General features: G+C 41.6%; 1 protein-coding gene across 1 annotated transcript in view; it reads left to right on the top strand.

The window, feature by feature from the left end:
* The window catches only part of PCSK5 (proprotein convertase subtilisin/kexin type 5), a 383530-nt gene that overhangs the window by 350998 nt on the left and 15204 nt on the right, over positions 1–17328 (top strand). Inside the window, exons 28-33 of the mRNA XM_081151682.1 lie at positions 1643–1723; positions 5812–5895; positions 7063–7258; positions 12501–12718; positions 13713–13949; positions 15725–15955. Coding sequence (XP_081007808.1) covers positions 1643–1723; positions 5812–5895; positions 7063–7258; positions 12501–12718; positions 13713–13949; positions 15725–15955 — 1047 coding nt within the window. The remainder of the gene's footprint in view (positions 1–1642; positions 1724–5811; positions 5896–7062; positions 7259–12500; positions 12719–13712; positions 13950–15724; positions 15956–17328) is intronic.

Raw genomic sequence — 17328 nt, 5'->3', positions numbered from 1 at the left:
CTAGTCCCATCACTGATTGAAACCACGTTTGTAGTGGGCTCTAATTACACCTTCTGATGGTAGTCTAATCTACAAAGCACAGATACGGTGAATTAACTTTCTATCTTTGACCACATCCTAACAATTTATCACTAGCCTGCCTTTTGATCTTAATTCCTATGCTCTGAGAAAGACTGGAATCCCACAGTCACAAACACTGAAAGTCACTCATGTGTGAAAAAAACCTCAATGGTGGGAAATAACGTTGCTAGTAGTAACTAAACGTTAGAGAACTTTAAAGATGCCACGAAAATCTGATGTTTAGAAGGACTTTGTCAATGTATACAGTTGCCTCACTTAGAAACGAGGACATCATTTTTACTTAGTTAACCAATCAGAACTCAGAGTGCAGAAAACACGTCCCTGGGTAAGTAATTCAACCTTGAGCCTAGTGCTATGAAGAGGCCACATGTATCCAGTTGCACCGATTGCTAAACATCCAGGAATTTTATAAGTGTGTTGTAAAATAATTGGCAGCTTGAAATCAGCTATGGTGGGAGTATTTATACCACGGAAATTGGCGAACACAAAAAGGTTAAGTTTTTTGTTTTGTTTTGTGTTCTGAAGAGCCATTTCCCAGTACAGCACTACTTTGGTGTCTACCAAACAATTTTACAATCCAAATTAAGTACTACAATATCTCTCTAGTGGATGAGAGACAGGCATGTCTGAATTCAAATCCTGGCTCTGTTCTTTACTAGCTATGTGACCCTGAACATCCTCTCGGAGCCTCAGTTTCCTCATCTATAAAATGAGAACATGAAACTACCTCACACAAGGTTATTTTGAGAATTAAATGAAAGAACACATATAAAGCTCCAAGCACATAAGATGACACAATAAAAGTTAATCTATTCCCTAACCCTTTAACCTGATCCAGTTTTAACACATGAAACACTAGTTCACTTTCAAAACAGCCTGCCCTGGCTCATTATAAAGAGAAACTAGAGGCCTGGAGAGTGATACAGGTCTGGGGGAAAACAGTCCCAGAAAGAAGGCAGCAGATAATGCTCAGCTGGGATGCCAAAGAGCCAGGCAGAGTCCTGGCTGCTTAACCAAGAATGTGTATTCGCAAAGACGTTAATTGCAGCTTTATTTATAATAACAAAAAACTTAAGAGATTTATGGGTCATGCAAATAAATGCACAACCATTAACATGATATTTATAATGAACTTTAATGGCAAGACAAAATGCCTGTAATATTTATAAATATTAAATGCAAAACGTAGGGTCAGCACTAACAACATGAACCCTACATTTTTGCCTTTAAAGAAAAAATTTAACGAATTATGGTTCATGCAAATAAATACACAAACCATTAAAAATAATGTTTACAAGGAATTTCGATGGCAAGAGAAAATGTCCGTAAGATTTGTGATTCAATGCAAAATGCAGGGTCGGTATTACAGACACGGAAGATGTAAATGACTGCACATATATACACGTGTAATTATACTCACACATTCACTGTAAAGACGAGAAACCTACGTGCTACAGTATCTGCAGCAGACCTTTCTGGGTGGTAAGGTGATGGGCGAGCTTTATCTTCTTTATCCGTTTTGTATTAAAAAAATAAAACTTTATTCTTTTCAATAAAAAAGAACCTGTGCTCACTTCAAGCCCATCTTTGCTGAAGAGCCTGCCGCAGAAGCGACGAGAGTGGAAGTTTCAAATCAAAAGAGGTAACAGGGAAATAGGGAGACGGCGGTCGTAACAAACCGGCAGCTCTGCGACGCTGAAATCAGCCCAAGAAGCTGGGCGGCCAGGAGCAAGTGGGACAAAGGAGTCATGAAAGGAGGGGACCACGACACAAAATATAAGTGGGTGCTCAAAGGAGAAAGACGGGGGGAAATTCAGCAGCGGAGACTCCTAGAACATTTAAAGACATTCCTGATGTGCTAAGTGGTTATGCCTGGGAGAGGGAGGCTATCAAGAAAAGAAAGCCTCTGTCCTTGCAGCTCTTTAACAGGCTGAAAAAGCAACTTTTACTTCCTTAGTTACTGCAGCATTATTTGAAATAGCAAAGACTGGAAAAAAAGTAAATGGTTACAATAGGAGACTAGAAAAATGAAGTATGATATTTCCATGCAATGGAATACTATGGAGCCATGAACAAGAATGAAGGGTCCTTTACGTACAGATAAAGAATGGTCTCCAAAGTACAGGGTGTCCCCAAAAATGTCTACACATTTTAACAGCTGATAGTTCAACTGATGTTTCTTTCTTTTCAGATTAACCCACTGGAATTAATAATTATTCAAAGTGTGTATACATTTTGGGGGGCACTCCATATAGAGTTACACACAAAAAAGGCAATGTGATAAATTGTGTGAATAGATGCAGTTTATATAAAAAGGGATTAGGAGGGAGGCTTCATGGTATATGTTTTTTGTACATTTTGAACCATGCAAGTATTGCTTACTTAATAAAATAAAATACACAGAACCCCTGTTGTATGTGGTTGAGCTATAATTATTTTTGAAGGATGGACACATTTTCCTGGTCAAGATAATTTTTTTTTTTTTAGGTCCTGTACAGTCTAGAATTTCTGGAGCAGACAAAAAGAGAAGTTATGGTCAAGGTCAAATTTACTTGTTAAGATTAAATCACTACTTTATGATCAAGAGCCCTGGCTGGGATGACTTTATCCCTTGCCCACACTTAATTGCTGTTAACTGTGTGTACAGAGTACCCTCTAGTGGAGTCATGAGGACATTACAGAATTTTATACCAAGTGTATTGCAGTAAAATATCAAATTGCCAGAATATGAAATATATAATTGTAAACACATGTGTATGTGTAGATATATACACTCTATTTTATGCAAATATGAAAAAAATAATAAAAATGTATGTGTTTGTAACTATACCGTTTTAATTTTAAAATGATAAAATCAAAAGAAAATCAGCCCATGGCCAGGACATATGTTAAAGATTTTCAAGGTTCTCAATATCTGACAAATATTATTTTATTAATTTTTGAATAACTGCTCTCAGCCACTAAATAAACATCTCTTTTCCCCAGCTTCAGTGAGATATGTTGACATATGATATGCAGTTTCAATGTGTAACAACAATTTGATATGTGTATACCCTGCGAAATGATCACGACAGTGAGATCAGTTAACACATCCACCACCTCCACAGTTACCTTTTTTTGTAGTGAAAACTTCTAAGATCTACTCTCTTAGTAACTTTCAGTTATGCAATACAGCATTCTATAGTCACCATGCTATACATTATGTCCCAAGAATTTATTCACCTTATAACTAAAAGTTCATATCCTTTGACCACCTTCATCCATTCCCTCCACCATGCCCTCCACCACCCTAGCCCCTGGCAACCACCAATCTACTCTGGTTCTGTGAGTTTGGATTTTTTAAGCTTCTACACATGAGTGAGATAATACAGCATTTGTCTTTCTCTATATTTCTCTCAGCATAATGCCCTCAAGATCCATCCATGTTGTTACAAATGGCAGGGTTTCCTTCTTTTTATGGATGAATAATATTCCATTGCATAGACAAGGTGGGGCAAACATTGGTTTACAGTTGTTCATGTGGAAAATAATACTACAATAACTAATAAATAAGAACATAAGAATGAACTGTTTCATGTACTCACAACTGTAAACCATGTCTTCGTTAGTCATTCTTCCATTGATGGACACCTCGGCTGTTTCCATGTCTTGGCTGTTGTAAATAATGCTGCAATGAACATTGTGTGAAGATATCTCTTTGAGTTACTGATTTCATTTTCTTTGGATATATACCCAGAAGTGGGATTGCTGGATCATCTGGTAGTTGTATTTTAAATTTTTTGAGGCACCTTCATACTGCTTTCCATACTGGCTGCACCAATTTACATTTCCACCAATTGTCCATGGGATGTTCCCTTTCTTCACATCTTTCACCAGCACATGTCTCTTGTCTCTTTGATAACAGCCATTCTAACAGGTGTGAGGTGATATCACTTTGTGATTTTGATTTGCATTTCTCTGTTGATTAATGAGAACTGATGTTACCAACAAAATTGTTGCTTATCTCTCTGCTGCCCTCTTTTTTGGGTTATGGGATTTGTCAGGGTAAAGGGGCCTTCAGGAAAAAGACTCAATCGTGTTAAATCATGTGCACCACTTCTGTGAAAATCTCATGACCAGCATTGCTCTGCACAGGGCTAGTTGAGGTCTTAACAGCCTCCCCCCTCCCCACCCACCACCAAGGAGATGACATAAGTCAGTCTACTGGAAAACCAGGGCAAATTTTTCTCTCTAAACTAAGAAAAAACCTGCCACTCAGCATGGCAGGATGGACAATCATGTATATCTCTATATCTCATCCATATCCGCCTACCTACCTTCGAATCTAGTGTCCTCTGTAGCAAGGCTCAGCAGCTAATTAACCATGAGCACCATCGTAGAAACCAAGCCATGCCTCCTGGTGCCACTCCAGGTACAGAACAGAGGAACGAGAGAGGGGAATAAAACAAAAGGCTCAGAAATGTGGTGGGACAGTAACAAATAAGGAAATCAGGAGAGAGGAGAAAGGAGGCAGAGGAGCTACCATGCGCTGAGCAGCTGTGTGCACTCTACCCACATTATCTCATTTAGTCTTCACAACAGTCCTGTCAGGGAAGGATCACTCTCTCATTTTAGAGACATGGAAAAAGTAGGGCTCTGAGAGTTTAATTACTGCATCCACGGTTACCCTACCTGAGCAGCACGGCTGGGATCTGAAGGCAGGTGTGACTAGAGAGCCAACTCTGCCGAGTGACTCAAAGAGAAGAAAGGAACTGCAAGGCTAGAGGGAGGAAGGAAGAAAGGAAGGGAGGCAGGGAGGGAAACGGCAAGCTGCCAACGTAAGAGCTGACTGAGGGTCAGGGTCATTCATATGACACATTCTGAGCTAGAACTTTTTTTTTTTTTTTCTAATTTTCCCTTGTCAGTCATGCTGAGTCCCAAACAATTACTGAAATTTAGTCACGATCTCAGTGTGTACTGATTGAATGATGTCATTGAGGCTGTTACACATGTCTTTGAAACTGTCCCTTGGAGTTGCTGACTTCCTTGAAAAGCCTGCCCATCAAATACTATTGGAGGGAAAGAGAGAGGGGAAACAGCTCTAATGTTTCCCTGGTTGGCCTGCTTATCACTTGACCAACCAGAAAGCCCGTGGGTGGCTCCATTTTGCTGATAATTAATGATGATTTGGGACAAATTTAAGGTGAAATAAGTTTAGGTTGCCTTCCACCATGGCTACTCTGAAGAACACAGAGACCCAAACATTGACCAATTATGAAATCTGGTTCCAAAGAACAAAAAAAGGCAAATAAGTTTTTCATGAAAGACACAATGAATTCTTAGTTATCACCTTGGAGTGAAGAAAACTAGCCATCTAATAATCATGGGGAAATAACTCATCCATGTGTGCATACACGCAAGCACCAAACACCCCCATACATTTTTAATATGTGAAAGAAGTAACCTTTGTTAGTTCAAATATCCCCTTAGTATTGAAGGTTATCCTGTCTCTGGAAGTTTGTAAAGAAAGTCTTGATAATCAACTGTCAATGAAGGAGTAGAGAAAAAAAATAATGAATGAAGTCCACACAGTAGGCCAAGGCCAGGTGCCAACATTTAGCTACTGCAAAATCCAAAGGATTCTATTTGGGGCAAGAAAGGAAACAAGATTACCCATGAAATCTTTTCCAACACTGTAATACTATGAGCCTGCTCAATGAAGACTGACTTCTTGTTTCTTTTTCTATACAGACCTTTTGAGAAAACAGCAGCCTTGCCATTCTTCTTGTAAAACCTGCAATGAATCTGAAGCCCTGTGCACTTCATGTCAGGAAGGTTAGTGTGGAGTATGACAGGAGGTGGCAGTGGCCAAGCCAATTCATTGGAACTCATGTATATTAGCATCACGTGTTCCTATCACAGTGACTACTCTGGAGCAACACAGGGGCCCAAACACTGACCTATAATAAAAACTGGCTCTCAAAGGACCAAAATGAAAAAAGAAATGTTTCTTGTCCAAAGCATAATGAAGTTAGCAATTTCTTTGGCCACAGAATTTGTTAGGGTGACTGGGTACTTGACATTTCTAGAGGTTCCACTGCTCTTTTAGAGTGCATTAGCCCAAACAGAGAACTTAAAGTAGAGAATCTGGTGGGGTAGACTACCTACTACCCTTTCTTCCTTTCTGGTACTGAATTTAGGGGAACAAAAGCACAAGAGCAATACATAACAGCTTAACAAATTAATTGCTTCATCATCTATAAAAACAAAACATCATAAATTAACAAATTCCCTGAATTAGGAGATATTTTTTTATTAACATGGTGCATTAACATGAAGAATTAAGAATGTCATGCTCCCATTAAAGTGATCATTATGTTGGAATGTGCAATGTTAACAGTGAGATGAGACACAAAAACAACAGAATTTAAAGCGATAGGTGTGCCATGATTCTACTCCCACAAAATATGGAAGTTTTCATACAAAAATTGAAGAAATCTTTGGAATTTTGGACTTGAGGGTGATTTTTAAATTGTTTTCTTTATTAATGGTGCTCTCTGATTTTTTCAATTAAAAATAAATAGATGGACCATCCATTGGGTAGAAGAGTTGCTACTATGTTAGGGTCCTAACGAGATAGGCTTTGGGGAGCAGAACAGACTCCACCAAGCTGTGCGTATAACTCTTACACCAGGAAGACAGGCGAAGGTGTTCACGGACTGATCACCTAGGCAAAGGGAAGCCCCAGAGTGACCCGCGCCAGTATAGGTAGGAAAGTAAAAGGGACAGGGCAAAAGCGTCCTGTTGTCAGTTTCCTTTTAGAGATTTGCCTCATGCTGCAAGACTTAGCATCACTGATACATATTTGGGTAAACCTGAATCACTCGGGTCTTTGGGGCAGTTTAAAAAGCTGCTGCAAGTGCCACTTCTCTGCATGGACGTAGGTGCTGTCAGAGCGACACAAGGTGACCACCTGATCTGCCTTCTTCCCTGGGTTTGCAGGCACATATCTGTTGGGTCAGGCCTGCGTCGCCTCCTGTCCCCAAGGCATGTGGCCCTCAGTGAGGAGTGGCAGCTGTGAGAACTGTACAGAAGACTGTGCCTCTTGCTCTGGAGCCGATCTTTGCGAAAAGTGCCAGACGCAGCCGGAACACCCTCTCTTCCTCCACCAAGGCAGGTGCTACACCCAGTGCCCTGAGTAAGTTTCCTTTCCTTTTACTTCCTGCTCGTGTTCACTCTCCTGCAGTAATTTGGGTAGAATCCTTTCCTGTTCACCAAAGAACTCTTCTCCTCCCTGGTTACAGCGCCTACGTCAGTGTCTGTTCTTGACTGTCCAACACCACTGTTGGCCACAGTGGCCAAATCTTAATGCCAGATGCACTTCTCTCTTGTGACGATTATATGTATATATTTTTACTTTTATAAAAACAAGGTTTTTTCCCACCTTTTATGTATGATCAAGTAGTTGTCTCTTTGCCATCACAAAAGTAGGGCTGTGGAACACATGAGCCTCTTCTAACTGTTTAAAGTAGGTGAGGTCTGAATCAAAGTTAACCAAGAAAATACCTGGTTAGTTACTTACTGACCCCTCATGGCCTCTTCAGTCCCTGGTTTATAATCCTTTACTCTTCCTATTAATGCTCCCATGCCCACGACTGACCTAAAAGGGGAGTGGAAACAGTAAATACAAAAGTACATCAGGAAACTTTCAGTGACAAGCAACAGAAATGACCAAGACAACGCAAGATTTATTATCTCACATAACAAAACATTTAGAACTCCAGTATTGGTTATTTCCGTGGCCAACACTTCATTAAAAACCCACAATCTTTCCATTTTGCTCTTATAGCTTCTTTAGTTGTCTTCCCCTGAGCCACGCTGTCCACCCCACCTCCACACGTCACCACCTCACGCTGCAGCAGAAAAAGGCACCTTTCTCCTAGTTTATCTTTTTTCAAGAGAAAGGAAAACTTCCTCAGACTTGCCTTCATATCTCATTAGCCAGAATGCACCATTTACAGCTTACATCACTGGCAGGGAGAATGGAAATAAAAGGATCGGTTTAGGCTGAACAAGACTCGCCCCTGAGAACCCAGATAAAATCGGAACGCTGACAGCCAGGAGGACTGGAGAGGGAGGCAAGAAATGAGTTTGGGAAGGCAACCAACCCAATCTATTTTAAAGAATTAGAAATTTCATTTGCCTGCTGATTAAAAGAACTTAATGATAAAAACAACACCTATTTCCTGCTGACCTATTTGTATCCATTGCTGAGATAGACCCTGTAGGGCTCAAACACAAGTCATGATACCCTCAAGAAGCTTCCAGTTTAGTGTAGGAGCCAATCATAGTCAACTAAATTCTACAGATACAGATTTAGCACCTACTAGGTGTGTAAGAATTGATACTGGAAGCTACGTTAAAATAAACTGAAGGAAGCCTGATCTTGCAAAGGGCCTACAACCCAGCAGAGGAAGTTTACATCAATTACTATCTTACTTCTCAGGGCCTAAACACACAATAGGCTAAGACATTCCAAGGGGACAGAAACCATTTAAAAACAGCTGCTTGTTGAGTGTTTGTGATGTCTAAGCACTGCGCTAAGCACTTCAAAGGTACGATCCATTCATCTTCACATGAATCTCCTTATCCAGATACTATTATTTCCCCCCATTTTACAGATCAGGAAAGGGGTAAGCATGCCAAATATCACACAACTAATGCATGATAAGGTCAGGATTTCAACCCAGACCTCTTTAGCCCTGAGGTCCATGTTTTACCTGAACTTCGCACAATGCCACATTCTCATACAAATGGGGTACCATTTTTTTAAAAGCCGCTCTATTGATATATAATTCACATATCACACAATTTACCTATACAAAGTATACAATTCAATGGTGCTTAGTATATTTATACAGTTGTGTGATTATCACAACTGATTTTAAAATATGTCCATCATCCCAAAGAAGAAAACCCTGTACCCTTTTAGAAGTTACTCCCAATTTCCCCCAGCCCTGAGCAATCACTAATTTACTTTCTGTCTCTATAGATTTGACTGTTCTTGAACATTTCACATAAATAAAATGCTACAAAATGTGATCTGTTGTGACTGGTCTTTTCTACAACATAGTACTTTTACATTATTACTATTTCTGAGAAATTGCCCTTTTGGGTGCAATCCATCCTAAAACAGCAATAAGATTTATGACAGGAACACAACCTGCAATGAAGCAGCATCCAGGTATTCAGAATTATTTATAAGTCGGCATTAGTGGCCACTGTATAGTATATATTCATGAAAGAAAAAATTTTGAGTAGTAACATACATCATTATAGTGATTGTTTAAAAGGCAATGCAAAACCTAAGGTGTGCTCATATGCACCAAATATGAACAGATATGAAGTTCCGATAGAAGGAAAGTGGTCTTCTTTAAGTGCTGTCACTGTCTCAGTGTCTGAAGTATAGGTGAAGCTCCAGACCATGCAGCTTTCCCATCACATATATTTATCTGAGCTGAAAGACTTCAACATAAAGTGCTCTGAATGTAGTAATTTTATACCGGTGGCCATTTCTTCGGAAAAGAAGCATCTTTCTTCTTAAATAAAAATAACAGTAAATAGCGCATTCACAAATAGGTTTTGTGAATGCAGGGAGAAGACAGGAGGGCAAATTCCTGGGCAGATGTGTGTGGAGAAGGCTGCTTTGGGCAAAATGGCTCTTTGAAAACACCTTCTCACATTGGCATCTGCCTGCCTCCGGACAAGTTCCTGAGATTTGTGGATTTGTGAGTCAGCAGTAGTCTTCAACAGGGTGGTGGTGTTTTTCTTTTTTGCTTGAATCCATTCCTTGCTTTTCTAGATCTCACCCAACTTCCAGTGATGCCCTTAGGAGAAAAATCTGAAAAAAGTTTTCTTTGTGCTGCATCTGTTCAAATTCTGTACTGGGATTGCTCGTTGTCAGTGTCCAGAGACTATTCTTGAGAGACCTTGGCCAGGTCTAGCATTAAAAATTCCCCATAGTCACAGGGCCCAAAGTACCCAACTGTCAGGCGTGTTGAAGGGGCCCACAATAACTAACAAGAACATTCTTACCACCTGGGAAATTCCAAGAGTTTAGAAGTCAGCCAGGAACACAGGCCAGACCTCTCTTTGGGTGCGGCCAAGCTCTTCACCACACACACAGAAACAATGAATCTACCAGATTCTCCTTCTGGGAGATGTGATATGTTTTAGAATGCACTCAATTCCCTTCATTTCAAATTTCTCAAATTCAATCAAACTCTTGGTGAGCATATAATACATTTCTAGCCACTGTCTTATCAAATTCATTTATAAGAGATTGACTTGGCTGAACAAAGGAGCAGTGTCCTTGTTCTTCCAGGGTTCCCCATCACAGTCCGAAATGTGTGGGAAAGCCTGGTCTTAGCTTTCAAATGAATACTATTTAGTTTCCCCTCTTCAACCTAGATTGCTTTTCTCCAACTTTTCTTTTTTGAAACCACATTAGAAATGTGACTTTTCTTCACCCCATCCTATTTCTCCCTGACACATTCAATGTAGTTTTGTTTACTAAATAAATACAAGAAATTAGTGACTGAAAGAATGATTAAATGAATGTGAATGAGTGAATGGATTAATTAATTAAAACGTCAAGCAAAGATGCTTTATAGGAGGGGCCCTTTACTGGCTTTAGAATTCAAAGAGGACTCTACTGTGCCCAGGCAGCATGGCTCAGTGGTTCGGTGTGGCTCAGTGGTTCAGAGTGGCTCAGTGGTTCGGTGTGGACCTAGGAACCAGGAGGTCACGGTTCAATTTCCAGTCAGGGCACATGCCCGGGTTGCGGGCTGGATCCCCAGTATGGGGTGTGCAGGAGGCAGTCGATCAATGACTCTCTCATCATCGATGTTTCTCTCTCTCTCCTTTCCTCTCTCTGAAATCAATAAAAGCATATTTAAAAAATATATATATATATATATAAAATTTTTTTAAAAAAGGACTCTAGTAGATTGAGTTATTTGCTGCATTCTACCCCTCCCTATATCCATGCCCTCTGCCTGTAATGCTGCAACAACCTCCGTGAGAAGCAGGATAGACTCCCTGACCCTTGACTGTGGGCTGAGTTATTTGACTTGCTTTAGCGGACAGGATGTTAGCAGAAGAGAAGCAGAGGCTTAAAATGTATTGCCTGATTGAATTTGCCCTCCTTTGCTTCTGTCAAGGCTAAGAGGAGAACATGCTCCAGTAGTGCCCTGTGCCAGAGAGGATCAAGGGACATGAGGAAGACCTGCACCCAGTGCACAGCATGGACTCAAGCCTCCTTCCCCCAGAGTGCATGCCTGAGGTCTTTCTGTACAGTAATATGTACCACTTTGAGCACAAGCTCAGCCTACAGATATATGAGAGACAACGAGCTTTGGGCTGTTTTGTTACACAGCACTAATACAGTGATAGCTAACTAGTGGAAGGATAATTATAGAAAACAATTGGGGGAGGTACTTAGGACATCAGAAGTCCATTGTCTCTAAATTTGTTTATGATATTACCACTTCTGCAAGTTTCAGCTCTTCCTTCAGCTTTTCACTTCAAAGAAACATTGTCTATGCTTCTCTCATCTCCCAAATATACAGGGTATCCCCCCAAAAATGTATACACTACTAAAAGCTGATAGCTCAATTGATGTTTCTCTTTCCAAATTTAACCCATTGGAATTCATAATTAATCAAAGTGTGTATATACATTTTTGGGGGGACACCCTATATTTGAGAGGGTTGGACTTTTTCATATTTACTATGTTCATACACCAGGGAGTGATTTCTATGGTGTGATAGTTAAATCATTCAGAGGTACAATGTATAAATAGACATCAGATTCCACCTGAAAGAAGTCAGTCACACAACATATACTCCAATAGCAATGCTCCAAATGTTTGATGCTATGTGCAAATGTTATATGAGTGTGTTTGAAAAAGCCATCAGTGGTTGGCTGAGAACATCCAAAAGCAAAAGTGCTTCCAATATTATAGGACATTAAATCTTTTGAGCCTTTTAAAAGTAATTTTTTTTAATTTGCTAAATTGAATTTTTATTTAAAAACTTGTTAAATTGAATAAAAAGCATTTTCTACTCTAACGTAAGGTTCTATCAAAAAGAAAAGAAATACAAATTAGAAATTAAAATAGGGAAATCAGATGACTAAAGTTCATACAAATTAACCCAAGTTGTTTTCAAACAAATCAAATTCACAAGAATGATATCTATCCCTTTTATTTTATTTTTCTAGACTTGATTTTTTACCGTACTTCTTCAGGAAATCTGATTAATTCATTTTGGTTGACAAGAGCAGCAGTCTTCATTTTTAGTCCTAACTACTTTGCCACCAGGTGTGAATCATTTTCCTACCTGGAAAGCTTCCCCAGTAGCTCTCTCTTCTCCCCACAGGGGCTTCTATGCACAGGACGGCATATGTGAACACTGTAGCTCCTCTTGCAAAGAATGTGAAGGAAATGCCACCAACTGCCAATCTTGTGAAGAAGGCCTCGTCCTGGACCAGGGAGTGTGCCAGGAAACCTGCTCTGAGAAGCACGTGGCCGTGGACGGGGTGTGCAAGCACTGCCCAGAGATGTGTCAGGAGTGTATCCATGAGAAAACGTGCAAAGGTACCTGGGAGCATCCTAGGGGAGAGCATGGCTCTGCCAAGCCACCCCAGCTGGGGACCAACCATCTGAGGGTGGGATGTCCCAGCAGGACTGGGGGAACCAGTCTCCCTACCTTTCCTGAAATTTATCTCCCTCTGTGCACATCAGTGAGAAAAGTAAGGGCAAGATAAAACCTTTCCATTATGGATTCTGCAAGTTAAGATAGACAAGAGCGCTTTTTGCATAATTCCTTCCACACGTGTGTACTGAGCACTTAGGGTATGCCAAGCACTGTCTCGGGTGAATCCTGTGACTCAGTTAACAGTGCTGTACAGTACTGCACCATATTGTTAACTCTTAAGAAAAGCACACTGGCTAGGAATTTTTTCTTCTCTGGAATTATCTCCCAAAAAGGCTGCTTTCCTCTCCAGAACAAGACAGACTCATTTAATTGGTGCTATCCTATCCAAAGAATTCTCTTGGTGTAACCTAAAGTGTTTTCCAGGATCCAACCCCTATAAATACGAGAACGAACACAAACCCACATTGCATTCTTCATCCTGACTAACCATGTATATTTCATTAGTCTACCCTCTCAGTGAGTGAAAAATTACCTAATCCAACAGTTCCTAAACTGCTTTCTGCATGAAATAGAGCCTGAGGTGCCCCATACAGCTTGGAAAACCTGTCAATGCTTTCTGGGTTCTTAGAACAGTACCTCCAGGGTCTCAGCCATCACTCGTCTGCTGCAGCACTACAAATCTTTGCACCTCCAAGGGGCAGATCATTTCAAGATGGAAACCCAGCACCACCTAAAAGGGCCTCCATATGTGGTTTCCAATACAAAGGCAGGGTTTGGGGGGCATGGATGATGTGCCTGGCTGGGTGGAGATGGGGCAAGTGTACACTCAGGTCAAATGAGACAAACTGGTGAGGGATGGGCTGGCCACTGTGGAAGGAAGGAATTCCTTTCTCCTGTCTCCCTGAGGATAACTGCTATTTCCCCTACCCCCAGAGTGCATGCCTGAATTCTTCCTACACAATGATATGTGCCATCAGTCCTGTCCCCAGAAGTTCTACGAGGACACACGCCAGTGTCTTCCCTGCCACGAAGACTGTCTGGAGTGCAATGGCCCCTCAGCAGATAACTGCGACCTCTGTGCTGAGTCATACTCTGTTCTCTATGACGGGCAGTGTTTGGACACGTGTCCAGCAGGAACTTACCAAGAAAAAAAGACTAAGGTTTGCAAAGGTAAAGATTTCAGGGTACATGACCGAGCGCTGAATCCCAGGGAGCATGATGGGATTGTGGGTTTCCGCCCAGACCAAGTAGGATCTGAGGTTTGCACAGCTCCAGCCCCAGAACTGTTATCCCACCCCTTTCCCTCATATTTTAATTCTTCTCTAATTTATTTTCTTCTTTAAATAAATCATTTGTTAGCTTTTATCATATAACTTTTATCAGCAATGAATCATGTTGACCCTCCTCACAACAGTGGCTGATCAAAAAGTATTCTCATGTGAACATTTACAAGAGATGGTGATCCCTCAAAAGTCACCCAAAATGGAAGATTTTTCTTGAAAGTTTATAGCATTCCTAGCCAGTTTTGCTCAGTGGTTAGAGCATGGGCCGCAAACTGAAGGGTCTGGGTTCGATTCCCGTCAACGGCACGTACCTTGATTACAGGCTCCAACCTCGGTCCTGGTCAGGGCACCTGAGGGAGGCAACCAATTGATATGTCTCTCTCACATCGATGTCTCTATCTCTCCCTCCCCCCCCCCCCCACTCTCCCTGGAAAGCAATGGAAAAAATATTCTCTGGTGAGGATTAAAAAAAAAAAAAAGTAAAAAGAAACTAAAGCTCCCCACTTCCCTCTGTATCACCCTCAGCCCCTCCTGCCCCGGGTCTCCTAGTGCATCTCGCACTCGGCACTTCAACCCCTACACGTCCAAGAAAGAATTGTCTATTACTTATGCCTTCTTATGTTTTAACTGGGCATGACTTCTTTGTATCTTACTAGGTTTTAGGGAACAGAATTTTTAATAAATGGCCCATTACTAGAGGAATTCTCAAGCAAGTGAGAGAGGCACTCTGGGGAAAGAAACTTAGTTTCCCCCCCCATTTTATTAAGATGTAATTGATATATAACGTTGTGTAAGTTTAAGGTATATAATGTGATGGTTTGATACACTTGTGTAGTGAGAAATTATGACCACAATAAGGTCAGTTAGCACATCTATCACCTCATATAGTTACCTTTTTTTTTGGTTAAGAACATTTAAGATCTGCTCTCTTAGCAGCTTTCAAGTATACCATACAGTATTGCGATTTGAGTCACAGGATCCGCTCCAGCTAGGCAGGCAACAGTGATTTCACCCCCCGTCTGGCCTCCGGGCAAATGCAAGATAGACAGATATCCAGAGGCAGGCCCCAGAAACACAGTGAAAGCTTGAGGGTGAACTCGCATGGCAGGAGAAACCTTAGGCCATTCACATCCAAGAGCGTACCCAGGGAAGTGTTCTTCGTAGGACATAAAGATATGTCTTACTCCTGAAGGCTTTTTGCTCTAGCTTTATGACCCACATATCCCCCTTTTGTGTGTTTATGTATGTTCATTAGCTTCGAGGTATCCTGGGAGGTCATTGCAGCACCACAGAATAGGAATTATGATGGTGAGAAGCCACAAACCAGTGTGTGACCATTCTGCTGCAGAATTATTATTATTTTGTTGCAGTTTGGGTCATTATAGTGAGTCTTACTAATATTTCTGGGGTGGCTGTTGCCGGAAGGGGCTCTCTAATTATTACAGAGTATGAAAGAGCCATTTTTTCCTCATTTTGCAATAAGTATACTTCACCCAGAGCTCAAGAGCTGTACCAAACTCATGGCTCCATGCCATTGGCACAGAGCCCTAGAAATCTCTGGGAAAATGAGGGGCATGTGAATACCCTTTCCGGGGGAACTGATTCCCTAGGGGGCGCCCTGGCCTTCTCTCACACTGTCTGCTGCCTCCTCCCCACCCACAGACTGCCCCAGGTCCTGCCGGACCTGCTCATCAGCTGGGACCTGCACGACCTGCCAGGAAGGCCTGAGGCTCACCAACCATGGGGACTGCGTGCCTCACAAGGAATGTGCCCGCTCCGAGTACTGGGATGAGGCGGCTCTGGGATGCAAGCCCTGTCACACCGCGTGCTTCCGCTGCACAGGGCCCGCCGAGGACCAGTGTCACACCTGCCTGAGGCCCAGCCTCCTGCTCAGTGAGTCACTTTCCTCTGAGGGGGGCTTTGTCTTTCCCTCCATCTGGGACACTACCTTTTGTAACGCCTGAGGCCCAGTAGATATTGGTGTCTTCCTTTTCAATTTTTTACTCTGTGTCTGAAAAAGTTTCAAACCTGCAGAAAAGATGGAAGAATGAGAGTAATAGGAGGAATACCACGTACCTCCCTTTACCCAGCCTCACCCTCTGTTCATCTTTCACGCCATTTGTTTTATCATGTTCTTGTTCTCATTCCATCTCTCTCGGCGTGTATGCATACGGACTGCACACTAAATCTCTTCAGAGCCATCTGAGGATACGTGACATACATCATGACCCCTTTCACACAAATACTTTAGCACGTATCTATTTCCTAAGAATAGGGATGCTGTCTTACCTGGCCACAGTGCAGTTGTCAACACCAGTGAACTTAGCATTGATACCATACTTTAATATACCATCCATATTGTAACTGTGTCAATTCCCCCTGAGAACAGAGTCCAGTCTACAGTCATGGCGCTTAGATGCCATGTCTCTTTAGCCTCCTTTAATCTGACACATTTCCACAGACTTTCTTTTTCTGTTATAATATTGACATTTTAGAAGAACATGGTCCTAACCCCCCAATGGGGTTTGTGTGAAGTTTCCCCATGATTAGACGGAGATTCTGCATTCTCAGCAGGAATACTGCATAGGTGATGTTGTGTCCTGGAGACACACGATGCTCACCTGCCCCTCTTTGGTAATACTAATCCTGGTCACCCGTTCAGGATGCTGTCTAGCTTCCCTGCTTTATAGTTACTCTTTTCCTTTGTGACTAAAAAGCAGTCCGTGAAGAGGCACTTCATGAGTATGTAGATATTCAGTGCCTCATCAGATTCTCCCCTTGATTTAGCATCTGTTGATTAATAAATCTTCTTGAGCAAAGCATGTCACAGTCTGGGGTTGGCCACCTCCAGCAGGTCACCTGTGAAGGTTATTGCTAATGTGAGGCAATGTCCTCTGGTATCCAGGGATACCATGATTAGGCTTAACACAGGTATGGAGAAAGAAAATGAAACACAACTTGACTCAACTGAAAGAAGGAGCAGTGAAGGGGTGTAGGAAGGAGAGAAGAAAGAAACAAATATGCTGAAGACCTGGAAAGTGACAGAATTCATCAACCCACTAGAGCAGACCCGAGAAGCAAGACTCTCAGAGTAGAAATATGTAACAACTTTCCTCTCCTTGTTGATATGTCATCAGCAAGGGCACCATTCCCCTGGTAAGACACAGGGGTAGCTACCCTCATACCGGTCCTGATCACCTTCCAGTAGAAAATACTCAAAGGCAGTAGTTTCTATTCATTCATCTTATCTCCACTTACACAAATCT

The sequence above is a fragment of the Miniopterus schreibersii genome, assembly GCF_964146895.1.
Source record: "Miniopterus schreibersii genome assembly, chromosome: 11".
Taxonomy (NCBI): Eukaryota; Metazoa; Chordata; class Mammalia; order Chiroptera; family Miniopteridae; genus Miniopterus; species Miniopterus schreibersii.
Note: the sequence above shows the minus strand (reverse complement) of the source record. Positions and strands in the feature narration are given on the sequence as shown.